This window comes from Prinia subflava, chromosome 4, assembly GCF_021018805.1.
Source record: "Prinia subflava isolate CZ2003 ecotype Zambia chromosome 4, Cam_Psub_1.2, whole genome shotgun sequence".
In the NCBI taxonomy this organism is placed as follows: Eukaryota; Metazoa; Chordata; class Aves; order Passeriformes; family Cisticolidae; genus Prinia; species Prinia subflava.
This window is the reverse complement of record NC_086250.1, coordinates 44,148,783-44,165,302: the sequence shown is the minus strand read 5'-3', so window position 1 is coordinate 44,165,302 and position 16,520 is coordinate 44,148,783. Positions and strand designations below refer to the sequence as shown.

Here is a 16,520-nt window from a genome sequence, read left to right as displayed (position 1 = left end):
TAGACTATAATTCTTTTGGGTCAAGGTTTAAATTTCACTGCAGTTTCCATGACAATGCTTGACCAGAACAATCTGAAACACGAGACAATTTCTGGACACTTGCATGTGAACCGTAACAGTACCCCACCTTTTTCAGACACTGACCTTCACAGGACTCTCCGCCTGGTGAAAACATCCCATTGTCATGGTATCCATCTCTGCACTCGCAGTGGTACCAGCCGGGCAGGTTGACGCAGTTAGCGCGGCTGTCGCACTGCACAAAGCCATCCGAGCACTCATCGATGTCTGCGTGTTAGAACAACAGAACAGGGGAAAAGTCACAGCGAGGAAACTGCCATAGTCAGCCAAGGAAAGAACAATATCCCCGATCTTCCCGGGTTTCATAGAATTATTTTCATTACTGACACTTGAATTTGCAGAATTAACTGCAGTGAAGCTTTGAATTGTTTCCATAAAAGTACTTGGCTAATGACTTTGGGCCAAACAGCAGCAGAGGTACTGCTAATCCCAGTTTACTACCTACATACTAACAACTCATTTTGTCACAATACATGACAGGTAATCTGACATCTGTTTAAACTGCCCATGATATGAAGAAAAGAATTAGGTCCCAGTTCATATAATAAGATGTTAACCCTTTGAGTGGTGCAGGCTGCCTGATTTTTTTTTTTCCTAGGGGTATATAAAAACATTAAATATTTACTCTGGTCCTTGCTTCTGCTTTTGGTGACACCAATTTTAGGTTAGAAGGGCTTTCTATCCTGTGGAATTCCTGTTGATTTAAACCAGCACCTCTGAATCTCAACATAACTGACTGCAGGCTCCTCTCTAATCATCAAAGAAAACAACTGGGTTTCCAAACAAATGCTTAAATCATGAAGGTGAAACACAACACATTCTCCTTCTCCTGGGAATTCCTTTGGGAAGTGTGTCTCTTTAATGAACAACTTCCACTGGCTAAACTTTACAATAACAATTTATCACACAATGGGCTTTTTTTGATACACGCATTAGATCCAAAATCTACCAATGTTCTAAAGTCCGAACTCACGGACTTACAGAGATGTAGAGAACTTTGTGATGTGTTCATGTCCAGTGCCTTCAGGTGCACAGAAAGCTGTACTAAAGAACAGGTCCCAGAATAGGAGTGCTGTTAACAGTTAGGGAATACCAGGAGTATGGAGTCAAACAGGAGTGGAACTGAGTTGTTCCCCATCAGATGCACTGCCTTATCACTGCATTTTATGCCAGAAGTAGCTTACCTATCTAAACATCAAGCTGACTTAGAGGTGCCTATACAACCAACACAAAGGGAGCCACAACATGTGCAAACTGCCTTAAGAAACAAAAAGCTCTCATCATCCTCCACCATGAGTTTAAACAATGAATAAACTCTCAGTGCTCTGGCCACTCTCGCTAAAGCCAGGATTCAACCTTGCTTTAAAGGCTGAATCTTTAAAACTAAGAACTGAAGTAACAAATTAAGACTCAAAGTCTTAAAGTACATCAGCAGTTGACCTAGTATCCTCAGGTATCATCTAAGATGCAGATATAAAGGAGAGGTGTGATGTGACCACTGAGATATATGTGAAATATGTCAAAATTCTGCCCAAAGTCCCTGTTACCTACCATTTACATAAATTTTCATAGGAGGAAGTGTAAACTTGCTAAGAAAATAACCTGTGAGCTACAATAAAGTAATGAATCTCTTTTCTGAGAATAATAGTGTGTGCTAGATAGACATAGTCTTATCAATTATTTTGTGAAACCTATTCAAACACAAACTTTATAAAACCCTGAGACTTCCTCATCCATTGAAAACACTTTGTTCCACATTTGAAGGTAATAAAAATATTAGTGTGTGGGGAACACCTGCATAAACTACAAGGTATAGCACAGTCACTCACATTTGATTTTGAGTTGTGTTTTTCCTCTACATGAAAGGGGGTATATGGCATGTGCTCTGGGTATTTTATTTACATGCCAAAGAATTTATTTACATGCCAAATAAAAATTTCTTTGGAATAACTGTACAACTGTATCATGAGTGTATTGGTTTTTAAAAGCTTTACAGATCCTTGACAAAATCGCATTAGAAAATTTCACTATGATGCATCAGTCTGATTTTCTGTCAAAAGCATCTCTGAACAAACACCCTGATGTACATTATCAGTATTTATGATGATAAAAATTACCAATACTCCTGCTGCAATATTGCAGCAAGTGTATATTTTGCTGCTTTGTGCACCACAAATATAGTCATAAGTCTCTATTGGTTTAAAACAGAATTTTCAATTCCACTATGAATTCCAAGATAATCATCTGAGTAGCTGTGCTGCAAGACTGAGAAATGCCAAGCCTTTACAATCTTCCACTGCTCTGTGTGTTTCTTTCTAAATCAGTATAAACTCTGGCCTTTTTCTTGTGAGCAGCCAGGAGCCAGTGGGACCTCAGAGGTGTTTGAGAGATCAGAGGAAGATCAATGAAAATTATGTTACAGTAGTGAGAAAAGGTTGGCTTGCTGTCTGTGCCTTATCTACTGCTACTCGCTCAGAAAGCCAGAGATTACTCACGAAAAAGGAAAAGAAAAGAAGAAAGGGCTGCAATCTGGAAGTTCCCTTGCCACTGGGGAACACGCTGCCTGGCAGACAGCTTGCCAGGCAGAACAGAAGTGACCGTGCTAAACGCTTGGGATCACCTGCTCAGTACAACACAACTTGTTAGGGTTGGCTAAAGCTACAGACCCAGAGAACCAATAGTGCCTGTCCACTCAGAGGCTGAAAGAGAAGAGCTGTTGTAAGACTTGATGTTAATCTTCACGCTGGCTACTTAATAACACTGCATTAAGACACTGGATGGCATATACTTCTTTGGGAAAGTGAAATGTGTTTACTGGTGACGAGCTGGAGAAATGAGTGTTATTTAGGTCAAAGTAACAGATATGAATTAAAGAAAGACTGTGTTCCTCTCTTCCAAAAAATTTATTTGTGAATCTATAAGCCTTATAAGTGTAAGTGCAGTGTCACAGGCACAAGTGGAGCACATTCTGATGAACTCATTGATTATTCAGGAAAAACAAGCCATGAATGTCACATCAGTATCGGTAAAAAAGCAGCTTCTCTGTGCTTATTTGCAAACTAGCTGATGAATCTGTAACACCAGAAGTATTATTTGGGATGAAATGCTTTATCCAATGTCAATAAACAAAGAAATACGTTCTTCTGGTTTTGTTATGACTGCATGCAAAGTTGGAGTGGAGTTACATAAGAAAGCCTCCCATCATAAGCATCATAAGCATGTACAGAGGCACGCTGCAGGTCTTGAAGAATGTCTTACTCCCAACAGATTGCACAGGAACATTGCATTTGCCATTGCATTGGAACCATTGCTGCATCCATGCTGAATTAAGTCATTACTCCTTTCAGGATTTCACAGCAAAGAAAAGAAATCTAAAACATTTCTCACCACTAACTTTTTAGGTAAATGATAACTTAAGCACATGCCAGTGGGTTTCGGAATATAGATGTTCTCTAGGCACAGTATTTTGTTTTAATTCTCACAGCTAATGCTGATTATTAATTCTACTAGAAACATGCTCTGTAATGGGACAAAATATGACTGTTGCAACTCTGTTAAACAAGAAACCGCAGCAGAAATGTGTCTTACAAAGCAAAAGCACTGATTTCATGGAAAAATTTCTTGATATTTGGATAAAAAGATTTCTGTTTTCAAATAGGCACAGCACAGCTCAGGAAGTGCTGCAAAAGTATCTACAACTGAAATTATCTTATTAGCATGGGAAAAGCAGACAGAAATAGTTTTCCCCTGTCCTATGGTGAAACCTTCTTGGATGAATCATCTCGCAGCTGCTCAGTCAGAGGTATGAGCTGACAAGAGAAGAAAAACTGATTAAAGTTTTGCTTGGCCAGTGGCTATGGTGTATCAGTGGGCTATATGGAATATTAACAGTGATAATGAAGTCCTGTTTGATGCTGTACCAGAAAAGCATGGAAGATGAAATATTACTCTGTAAAATAAAGTTAGCAAAAGGCTTTGTATTCCCACTTTGTATTCCCACCAGTCAGCCTTCTTATTTCCATATTTTGTTACCCATTTTTCAACTCAAAATTTTTAAATTTTTTTGCAGAGACCTCACTCTAATAAAGTAGACACACAATCAGAGGCACTCTGAAAGTAAGAGCTGTATATGCCTAGCTCCCCCTGACATGAAAAAGCCTTGCTCTCCCAAATACCTTCCTCATACCTCAGGATCACTCATTTCCTTAACCGTAGCAACAGTTTTAACTATTATACCCTTTTCTCTTGGGAACACTGAGAAAACTCTGCTCCCTGAAGAGTAAAATAAGATCATTAGCAATTTATCCACTGGTACAAAAAAGAAGAAAAGGCGAAATAACCCTCTGATTCATATTATTTGAGAATTTCTGTATAATAAGTCTTTTTGAAGACTGAAAGTGGTATAAGATTGCTAATTAGAAAGATAACAGTTCTCTTTCATTCAGCAACAGGACCAAGCTCTAATGTAGTCAAGCTGCACTCAACAAAGAACCATGGTGTGAGGGAGGGGTGTAGTTACCATTTTATATTGCTCACTTCAAGAATTAAATGTTAATCACCAATCCTTCTCTTAGAAAAGCCTGCATTCAAAAACTTACAGACACAGAGCACAACACAGTCTATAAATATTTTCTGCCATAAACTGCCTTATCCAGGTCAATACAAACCAAAGTCCTTGCTTGTCAAGAAGTCAACACCACAGATTGGGAGCTGTGAATACTTAACATAGTTGTCTCCACACTGGAAGTTTTTCTGCAACAAAGAATCTAGCTAAGACTAGCTGGCGAGCTAAAACTGCCAATTAATAGAGACTCCCAACTGCAATAATCTGACCCAGTGCAAATTGGGATTTATTACTGGATATGGTTACAGAGATTATGAGCAGACAACATCTTCCAAAATGTTCAGTCACTCCTGACTCAGGCCAAATTTGAGATCTCATTGCAGCAGCAACAGCCTTTCCAGTCTAATGCTAACCTCCTAAGCCATCCACATCCCAAACCCATATACAGTAGAAATAAATTGCAAACAAATGAAAAAAAAAAGAATTTCAGCAACAAATCACTGAAAAAGTGGTTTAGGAGACTTTGAAGCTGCTTAACAGATACTCTTCAATGTTTGGGTTTTTTTCAAGTGTACATTTGTAACAGCTGGACTCTGATATGCCTTTGCATATGTCAATGCAATTTCAAAGATATTATGTCTGGCTTGTATGTAAAAGGTCATGTTTCAACTATTCAGATTTGTACTCAGATAACAGAATATACAGTAGGATTAATATGATGTCTGGGTTATCTAATTTTACTACATAAATATGGAAGGAGGAAAAGGCCTTATTCAGTAGGACTAAATGAAAGGTCACTGTACTATGTGAAATATTTGCTATTAATGACTCAGTTTTCTGGACTAGCCTTGAAAAGGGTTCATCTCTACTGCAAATCCTGGAGTCTCATCTCTTGCATTTAAGAAGCAAAAAGTGTTTGTGTTGGTTTTCATGTGACAACGAATTTCTGACATGATGATACTTGAGAAGACTCTCCTGTTCAACCAGACCTTTGGTTTGAGATCTTATGCAAAAAACAGGTCAAGGTGGAGAAATATAAGATTTTGAAAGTAGTTCAATATACTGGAGCTATCTTGGTGTGAAAACAAAAGATCAGCTTTTCAGATTTCCATCCACTGCATTCTCATATACCATATGCATATAAATATCATAAAGAGGAATAAACCCCTCAAGAATATAGTAGCTAAGAATGCTGAAATACTCCAGGAAGATATCAGTTATACCAGAAAATCTAAGTTGTTTGGAATGACTCTTAAACCTATTTGTAAAGTTTGATCAGCTTCTGCTGTGCCTGACTCAAAAAAAACTTTCTGCCTTTGTCAATCGCAGTCCTAGAGCCTGATTTTTTTTACAGTCTCACTCTGATTTTCCATCTTTGAGGAACTCTTTAAAGATATGATGTATCTTGGGTATTAGGGCATTCTTTTCACTTTATGAGTTCTCACACCAAAGTTGTCATTAAACCATCAAATATTCTTGATTTTAATTACAATTTCATCCCAACATTTTATTCAGTTACAAGTTTTAATCATAAAGGGCAAGATTACAGATGGCCCATGGAACACAGCAAGGAGAGGAGTCACCCACAATTCTATCCTACCATAACACAGTTCCATGAGCAAAAGAACTTTTTCTACACAGCACTAGAAAGAAGAGTGAAGACCATGGCCCTTCATCTCCCTGCTCCCCTGGATAATGCATTGGGCCCATTTTGGGGGAAAAAAAAAGGAAAAAAAAAGAAAAAAAAAAGAAAAAAGAAAAAAAGAAAAAAGAAAAAAAAAGAAAAAAGTATTTAGAATGCCTTTGGAGTTGCTGTTTCTGTCTCAACACCTCCCAGATCTAGTAGAACTTCTTGTTAAGTCATCTTATAATTGCTTTGACGTGTGGAGTCAGTGCTGCAGATGATATGTTCTTCACTAAAAATTTCCAACTGTCATGTTGCATGGAAAAAATAGCTACTATTATAACAGGTCTTTTTTTTTTTTTTTTTTTTTTTTTAATCCCAGCAAGACCATGATTGCAGTTTATAAAGTACCCTGTCCACGGAAAACTAATTTAGTTACATTAATGAAAAGGAAGCAAAATGTGATTGAGAATGTAATACAGAATTATAGTTCATTAATTCTTCAAGTATGCAATTTTCCAGACTCCTGATCCCCCATTGATTTCTGCACACCCCCATAGGTCCTGCTAAATGCCAGCAAAAAGAAACTCAATTGTGTTGGTATTTCATGTGTGGCAGTGGCGGTGCTCCAAAATTAGATAGAAATGTTATCAAAGGAAATTTTCCACTGACTGCTTCACCATGTGGCCCTGCTAACAACTCTTTGTTGTCAAAAATTGATCAATCATAGATCACACCAATAATTGAAACTATGCCTCCCATTGCACACCCAATATCATCAAAGGAAGTGATATTTGTAGCAATTGAAATTCAGAGCACCTAACTGGCCATGATGAACTAGGTGCATTCATAAATAACACAAAATATTTTTCAGCTCTGTTGTGTGACACTGATTGTGTCAACCCTCATTAGGAAGACTAATTAAGAGAGATTGGACCTCTATTTGTAGCTGTTGACAAAGAAGTGGTTTTGCTTTCACTGTGTTCATCATTCTCAGTACAGCATCTCATCTTAATGTAACACATGCTTCTGTTTCCTCATTAGCCCTATCTTGAAAAAGAATAGTACTTATTCTCTCCAAGATAGCAAAAACACTTTGCTATCTTGAAATACATTGACATACCCGTTTTAGATACCTGCTAGCATCTGAAAGTTACATTGCTCCATCTGCACATGAGAAACAGGACTAACACACTAGGGCTAGCCACTAAAGATAGATAAGGGCAGCTGAATTCTAAACAAAAGCAAACTAATTTGAAAAGAGGAGAGCTAGTTTTGCCCAATGTCACCTGTTTTATAGTGTGTGTGAAGGAAGCCTTCACTTGCACAGTGGGCTGACGGAAGCTCTTGGGTTTCCCCAAGTGAGGAGTGAAGTCAGTCCTAACCATGAGTTAGAATGTTTATACATATGAAAGACTGACACAACTAAGCACATTCTTAGCCTTGTAAAAGGTTGTTTCAGACCAGCTCTGTTAAGAATTACAGTAAATATGCAAGCATTTAGTTCAGAGGCAATTTATGGAAAACAAAATAGGCCTCAAAGCAACTTAAACACAGTTTGAGGAACTAGGAATTGTGTTTTACACCCTGACTTGAGCCTGGCCTCCTGCTATTGTCCTCTACTCTTTGGTCAGGGTATTGCACATAGTATATGCGTGCTAAAATTTAAAACATTCTTACCTACATTTTCTTACCAGGGACTTCTTATTGGACTCTTAGTCCATAGACAACTAATTTGCACTGCTACTGCTGAACTGTCAAACCACGTAGAGATTGTACAAAATTGCCGAAGCACCAAAAAAAAAACCACACACATCATTCTTTCATGCTACAGTTGACAACAACTCATCAAGAAAACAATAAATATTCTCAATATAAAGATGAAAAAGCTGTAGAAGCAGCTTGAAACGAAATCACTATTCCTTTGCTTGGGCTGTAAACATATCATTGGCTTGATATGTGCAGAGACTGCAGACATCCTCATGTTGACAGCAAAAGGAAGAGCTCCATAGGGATACAGGACAATGATTGGCAGTGTTATAGATTTTAATTCCGCTAATAGTTGAATGACTCATAATTCATGAGACAGCTTACAGTGAGTGATGAAGGTCATCCGTATCTCCCTTATATAACAGAAGAAAATTCTATTATAATGCTGCCCAGCTGCACTATTCACATACTATTTATAGCCCACTGTATTTTAAGAATGTAGCTGAAACTTTAGATTTCATGTTCAATAAAGGACTTTTTTTCCCCATAGCAAATAATATCTAAGTAGTGGATGCATTTTGATGTTTTTTACAAATAACAAGAAAATCCTGTCTCCTTAGAGCTCTTTTGTAGTATTCTCTCTTCCCTGGTTTCTTTCTCCCCTTTTTTTTCTTAAGCTGCTACATATAGGATTGTAGCTTTGCAACAAGCTAAAGAAAGATATAAAGAGAAAAACATAAGTACCAGTACGTGACTCTTCAGCAAAGAAAAGAAATCTTTTGTGATTTAAAACTGATGAAACTGAAGAAGGACAGAAATTATATGCATCCAAGAAACTGTTTCAGGCAAGAAAAATGGAGAAAAAGACACAGAAGAATGAAGCAGCGAGGCATCTTTAGTTATAAATGAGGTAAGTAGGGTTCATGCCTAAATCCAGAATGCACATTAAATTCAGTATTTTTGTTTAAATTCTGTCAAAGATTTTCTTTGTGAATAATTGTAAATAAAAATGTAAAGCAAAGTAAAGTAACTAAACATTCCAAGCTTCTAAAGTCACCAGTACTTGTCTCACTGCTATTTTTGAGCTTATTTTTCATCTGAGAAAAAAATCAGGTGAGAATGGGGAGAACGACCTCCCTTTCAAACACTTGCAGCCAAGTAAAAGTACCTGATCTGCAGAACCCTGGCTTTTCTCTTTGCTTGCTGCAGATCTCATTTGCTTATGCTCAAAGACAAGCTTTAAACCTTCTTTTCTATATAATGAGATAGCCATTTTTGAATATGTACTCCTTGAAGGTCAAAGGGTTTTTTAGGTTTTACAAATTCACTATACTTCCCACTGACAGACAATCTGCTATAAACCCCTCCACGTTTTCTCTCAGCTACTGACATATTTAGCAGAGAGGCAAGGGGAGAAGAAATGAGATGAAACATTGAACTACATCAAACCTGGAGTTCTGCTACTGTCTTCTTATGCAAACTTTGTCACCTATTAAATTTTCCTCATGTGGCTTAATTCCAAACCTGTAAAATGGGGAGAAAGTGCTTCTACCATCTATCCCTTGCCCTTTCTCCCACCTGCTTTATTTGATAGCACAGGTAGGTCACAGAAGTTACAAGGACACTCCCTGATAGTAATTGTCCATATTGGGGTTGATGTTATTTAATGCCTTCATTAGTGACAGGGCTGAAGGGATCGAGTGCACCCTCAGCACATTTGCAGATGACACTGAGCTGGGTGCTGCAGGTGACACACCTGAAGCACAGGATGCCATCCAGAGGGACCTGGACAGGCCTGAGAACTGGGCCCATGGGGATCTCATGAGGTTTGACAAGGCCAAGTGCTGGTGCTGCACCTGGATCGGGGCAAACCCTGGAATCAGCCCAGGCTGGGATGAACAGATGGAGAGCAGCCCTGCTGGGAAGGACTCGGGGGTGCCGGGGAGGAGAGGCTGGACATGAGCCAGAAAGCCAAAGCTGGACATGGCCCAGAAAGCCAAACACATCCAGGGCTGCATCAAAAGAGACATGATTAGACAGCCAAGGGAGGTGATTCTGCCCCTGCTCTGCCACTCTACTCCAATTCTGGAGAGACCCCACCTGCAGTGCTGCATTCAGCTCTGGGGTCCCCGCCACAGGGAGGACATGGACCTGCTGGGGAGAGTCCAGAGGAGATCCAACAAGATGATTAGAGGGATGAAGCACTTCTCTTATGAGTAAAGGTTGTCAGAATTGGAATCGTTCAGCCAGGAAAATAGAAGACTTCAGGGTAACCTAATTGTGGCCTTTCAGTAGCTGGAGGGATTGGACAAGACTATTTACAAAGGGCATGTAGTGACAGGAAAAGGGAATGGCTTGAAAACTGAGAGTAAATCAGATGTTAGGAAGAAGTTATTTACTATGAGGGTGGTGAGGCTCTAGAAGAGGTTGCCCAAAGAAGTTGTGAATGCCCATTCCTGGACGTGTTCAAGGCCAGATTGGACAGAGCTCAGAGCAACCTGGTACAGGAAACAGCATCTCTGCCAATGGCAGGGGGCCTGGAACTAGATGGTCTTAAAGGTTCATCCTAATCTAAGCATTCTATGTTTTTGTGATACTGTGATTGAAGTCCTTCTTTCAGACAGATCTGACAATGTAGACCACAGGTGTTTTTTGCAGAAGAATAATAGCCCAAATACATTTCTGCTGCCCTCTAAGGATGTTTGATTTTTACAGATACTTGAAATACTACTTTGGTATAGCACCAGCACCAGTCACTAACTTCATATTATTATACACTTCCAAGGAAAATATTTGGAGAAAAGGAAGAGCAGGAAGTTGTTTTGTACACAAGCACGATGAGTTTCAGAATCTCACAAACAGCTTATCTATACCATTTATTTCAACTTTGCAACCCATTCACTGGCTGCACATCAATTTTTCTGTAGCCTTAATTAACATTTGGAACACTGTTAACATGGAGCATTCCTTGCAGGAAAGGCACATTCTCCAAGGGTTAGCTGAACACAGTTTCTGAGATTGCAAATTATGTTTTCTTTTTCTGTTTTGAACTTCCTCTTAACACTAAGTATTAAGACTTGGCTTTTACTGGAACATAGCTAGTTGAAGTTGCTGAAATTATTAATTATGATAACAACAGAAATGACAATAATTAATTATTTGCTAGATTTTTATCAGTACTGAGGAATATGCAGCATTGTTTCTCTTCCCAGCAACAGTCCTTTCTGAATCTTAACTTGGACTGTAACTTCACAGACACAGGTGACTAAAGGTTTCTGACTAAAAATCTTCCAATCTATTTGGGGTTTTTTTGAGGAAAAAACCTCATGGAGAAGGGTTTCACCAGAAACACTGTGCTGTAGTTTCTGATGTTCTCTGTAAAGAGTCTTCCAAATTCTTTTGAGTTCAAGAATAAACTTTAACCACTTTATGCCCTTGATACTAATGAATGGAGAATGTTCAGGCAAGACAAAGGGAACACAGACGCTATGTTGGGTTTGCAAGGCCAGGTTTTGTAAGGCAGGGAGGCTACAGCAGTGGCTGCAGTGAGAAGCTGCCAGAAGCTTCCCCTGTATCCAAGAGAGCCAATGCCAGCCAGCTCCAAGACAGACCTGCCACTGGCCAAGCTGGAACAGTGTATTTAAGAAGGGGGAGAAGTTACACAGTTAACTACTGTATAGCTTATCAACACGACAGAAGCTGGAAAGATGATGGCTCCTAACCTCATGATTTATTTAAGGCTTATCAAGAGGAGCACAGGAACCAAAACACAGGAACCAAAAGCACTCTCTGCTCTGGAGCAGTCAAAGGAGGTTTTTCAGAAACTTTCTAGGAATATCAGATTTGACAGTACAAATTAGGCCTGTCTGCCTGGAACAGTCACACTCTGTGAGTGAGGTTATTTCTCCCTATTTATCTCTGGTCAGGAACAGATACAGATATTGTGCCCTAAGCAGTACATCAGAAAACTACATTAACCAGAAGCATGTAAGCAGTGCAGAAGTCCAAATTCCTAGAATTTCTGTTCTGAGAAACTATTTCTTTGAAACCAAGGCAAGTAAAAAAAAATTATATATCATTTCCAAGTTTTGAAAGGACTGGGTGACACCACCAAGATATTGGATTAGATAGTTCATGGGAGCACAGTTCAGTATTTGAGATATTGCTCTTATGCACATACAGTGCCTAAGCAGCTACTACATACAGCAGCTCCGAAGGTAAAGTTTAATAGTTTTCACCCTGAGCAACACGAAAATTATAGTAAACTGACTGTGCAAATGACTGTGTTGATTTTAGCCTACTCCTTACAAGTTCTTGCTTAAATTTTAAAAGTGACCTTATATTCTGAAAGCATTAAAAAGTTTTGGAACCACAAGGAAAGCAGGAATGTTATCAATCAGATGACTGATATTTTGGTATGGCTTTGTAAGGAAATACCTCATGCAGTCCTAACCTGCTAACCTCTCAAGTCATCAAAAGAAATTCTACCTGAAGATGCTTGTTTCACATTGTATAACTGTAGTTCAGTGACAGGACTGCAGAACACAAATTACCTATTCAAAATTCACTATTAGGGTTCTGTATCAACAAACTGAAAATTTATCATACTGACATTAGTCTAAGTTAAAACTAGTAACTATGCTTAAAGAAGACACAGAAGTTGATGTTATAAGATTCTTCCCATAAGTTTGCTCATGATTCTATCTGCTTTTCCTAAGGGCAACAGTAAACACACTAGTTATGAATTACTTCAATAAATCAAGGCTAGCTCAAACACTGTTCTAGCTTCTGAAGTAAGTAGTTGACATGTAACATAGTCATTTTTGAGAAAGGCAAGACTGTAATGCAGACTACTCATTACTCAGCCTCTGCAAGCTGGGTAGTGACTTTATATAGCAGAGATGTAAGTTATAAAGCATGTTTCAACATCCTCAGCAAAACCATTACATTATTTTTAGCAGCTGGGTCCTGTCTCTTTCTGCTGAAATGGAAACCACAGAAGATATTAATTAAATGCAGGAGTAATTCAGAAGTGTTTTTATTTCCGAGATTCAGCTCCCAAGGATAAAAAGCACAGTTAGATATTTACTGTTAAAGTTTAAGTTAAGCCTGTTTAAACAGGATACTGACAACTCTGTGTTTTCATCTATGTTTAAGCTACGGTTGGAAGGGTGAAACCTCTGAACACAGCGTGCCACATATCCAAACTTCAACAGGGCAGGCTGCTAGGAGACTTGCCAAGGAAATGGAGAGCACTTGGAAGTACTCAAAGAAGGAGAGTGGCAGTGATTCCCCAAGGCTATGGCAACGAAGTCCAGTAATGAGCTGGACATGTAGTTCCAGGATCTCTCCTTACTCACCTCTTCCCACAGCCAGGGCCCTCCTGGGTCACACCAAGGCCTCAGTGCTGCTACAGGACAATAGCAGCATGCAGCTCAGCATCCAAGCTGAACCTCAACTACTTGCAAGGCACAACTGAGCTGCTTTGGGCTCTGTCCTGGGATGACTTTTTTTTGGGTGGTTTTTTTTGTTTTTGTTTTTGTTTTGTTTTTGGTTTTGTTTTCTTTTTTTTTCTTTTTTTTTCTTTGCCTGCACCAAATGAAAAGTTTATAATAGCCCACAAACTTTGAAAATTACTCTCGATGAATTGCCAGACTTCAATGACTCCAAATGCCTGACTTTCAGAACATAAGGAATTCCTATGGCACACTGGCATCTTTTAAAATGTTTTATGCAGCAAATCATGTTTAAGAACTGTTTGTTTGCAGAAGCTCTTCCAGACTCTATAGAGTAGCTCAACTTTCTCTTATTTCCATGAATTGAAGTCAGATCCTTAATGTAAATAAAATACTCCCTGACAGAAGTATCCTCTAACTTCTAAGTTTCAAACTTAGGAGCTCAAAACCAGGAGCCTGAATTCTCAAGACACCAAACTCCAAACAAGTGGACTATGAAAACAAATTAAAAAGGGGAAGTGTCCCTTCTTCCTATAATTGTTGCTTTGGACAGTTCATGCCTGTGCTGCTTTTATGTTTGTTCCACTTCTCATGCTCTCTTTTGTTTGTTCCTTCACTAAACCCCGCAGTAATCCCTTAAAGATTTCAGAGAAATATTAATCCTAATATGCTTTCTGCTCAAAGAGTTTGTTGTTATACTCATCTACCCCAGGACATGATTGGCTTCCCCTGCTAGACTATGAAGGGCACACCTCTTACTCCAGCTTTGTGCAGGACCTTGCATACCTATACCTAAATCTGAGCCTTTTGGTGCTATTGTTATAAATCCCAATCTGCTACCATTAATTTGTAACAGAGCAAATGGCAGATTCCTGAGTTGCTCAGAAAGTTTTGACTGTGATACTCTCACAGCTTATGGATTCTGTAGCCAAGAATTGTTAAGAACTCTGCCAAACGTAATTTTGGTTCTTAAAGCCTTGGTTCAAACTCTGTAGGCTTCAAATAACATTTGTGTCACAGCTTTACCTTCAGAGCCTGCCTGGCCACAAGATGATTGTGGTTGTTTTAACTGAACACAAGGGACCAAGACAGTAAATGGAAGCAGTTCTCTTGTCATGGTACAAGTATTAAACGCTTCATTTTTGCAAACTCAGCCAAGTTAACAAGCTCTCTGGTTACTTTGACAAAGTATTCTTTTACAATACCAATAAAATATTTTTCCTAATAAATGGGAAATCATAATTAGAAGATTTTAACAAGCTTTCTTTGAAATAGGAATAATAATAGCCTTTAATAACCTGAGGTCTGGTATTATTAGGGTCAGTGCACATGAACAAATTAATTTGGATTTGCTGAGAAGAGTAATAGCCATGCATGTTAATTATTTTGCTTATATAGAAAGTAGCACAAAACTGACAAGATCTGATCTATAACAATTATTTATCAAAATCACTTCTCTGAGTCATATTTCAGTATTTTGAACTACAAATATTGCAATAATAGGTTTTAGCAACATCCCTTGAGAAGGAAGTTTTCCATATATGGAAAAAAAAAAGGAAAAAAAAAAAGCAGAGATCCAAATAATATCTTTTCCTTGACTTTGGATATTTCTGATAAGAGCTCTGGTAAGAGAGTGTCATCTCACCCTCATCCACCACTCACCACTTTTTTCCATAAATTCAGTTACATCTTTAATGAAGCTAAATGTTAGTAATAATGTATGGCTGCATTTATATAGAATCTCTAAGCTAAAGTTTTTCTCAATTGTAGCTTTCAAAGATAATAGCTTTGTCTGCCAGTTTATTTTCAGCAGCTTGAACATGAATTGTTTAGTAACAGGTGGACATGATTCTTGCAATAACCAAGGAAAATTCATTAGCAGGAAATTCAAATGGCAGAAAATAATCCAAAATCTTGCAGCCACCTGTTAACAAAAACTACATCAAAACACTACTAGTAGCAAAACTCTGCTTTTTGATCTCATGCATAATTAAAAGCTGCCCACAGGAATACTTGAAGCACAAAACAAGTGTGGAAACTCAAAAAAAGAATCTGACAAGCAGCAAAAATGCAGTAATCTTGTATGCATACACTAGCAGATATGCCCATATAGTAACAGAACAAATCCACTCTTAAAGCTTTGTCACCAAATTAGAGAAGAGTTGCAGTAACACCAAGGAAAGCTAACAAAGTCATCCTGTTCTGAGTTCTAAAATATAACACACTTCAAATACAATTTAAAACACCACTTAAAACATGCCTATTGAAGAATTCATAATTTTGCAATTAAAAAAAACAGTATTAAGTCAGGTATTTGGAATAAGTTTACCAGGCACAAATACTTTTAGATTTGCTTGGTAATCCATCTCTACACTGTACAAAGCTGCTCTACTTGATGAACGGCTGATGTGCCTTTTAAGACTTAATTTTTTAAAAAAATATATATATACCGGCCTCTATAAACCCGGCCTCCCTAAGCCAATGAATGCATCCCCAGCACTAATAATGTCTTAATCTGTATCTTTTGGGAAAAGACATAGAAATTTTCCCACTCATTTTTGTGACTTGATGACTTTTAATCTCCTTTTCATGGCTTAATACCAATTTTTTTAAAAGGTGGTATAGGCTGATATATCTGCATATGATTCTTCCATGTGCTGCCTCATTCCACTGGTCCATTTCCCCGTGGCACAGGTCATGATTAATCTAAAAGGCTCCCAACAGATCATTCAAAGGTGTTGTAACAGCTCTGTGCTCTAACTGCAAGAGTCTACAGTGAATACAGCACACTGAAATAGCCAACCAGCAGAAACAGTTGATTCTCCTTATGTTTTCCAACAGAAATTAGACTCCTACTGACACCCCAGAAACACCATTTTGGAAGCAAAAAATTTTATGAAACCATTCTTATTTACACAGGACTTCACTGCTCTTTGCAGAAGCTGCACTGAGTTTAGGCTGAACAGGCAGGACCTAAGCATGGACAGCATCATCCCTCTCAGGCTTTGGGAGAAATATAGATACTGATTGAGTATGCAAGGATGGGTTTTGGAAAGGAAATTCTAAACAGTGAGGTGCTCAATGTCTT

The 16,520-nt window shown here is 38.4% G+C and overlaps 1 protein-coding gene across 1 annotated transcript in view; it reads right to left on the bottom strand.

The window, feature by feature from the left end:
* Nucleotides 1-16,520, bottom strand: part of NELL2 (neural EGFL like 2) — a 135,143-nt gene that overhangs the window by 17,121 nt on the left and 101,502 nt on the right. Inside the window, exon 16 of the mRNA XM_063396595.1 lies at nt 145-285. Coding sequence (XP_063252665.1) covers nt 145-285 — 141 coding nt within the window. The remainder of the gene's footprint in view (nt 1-144; nt 286-16,520) is intronic.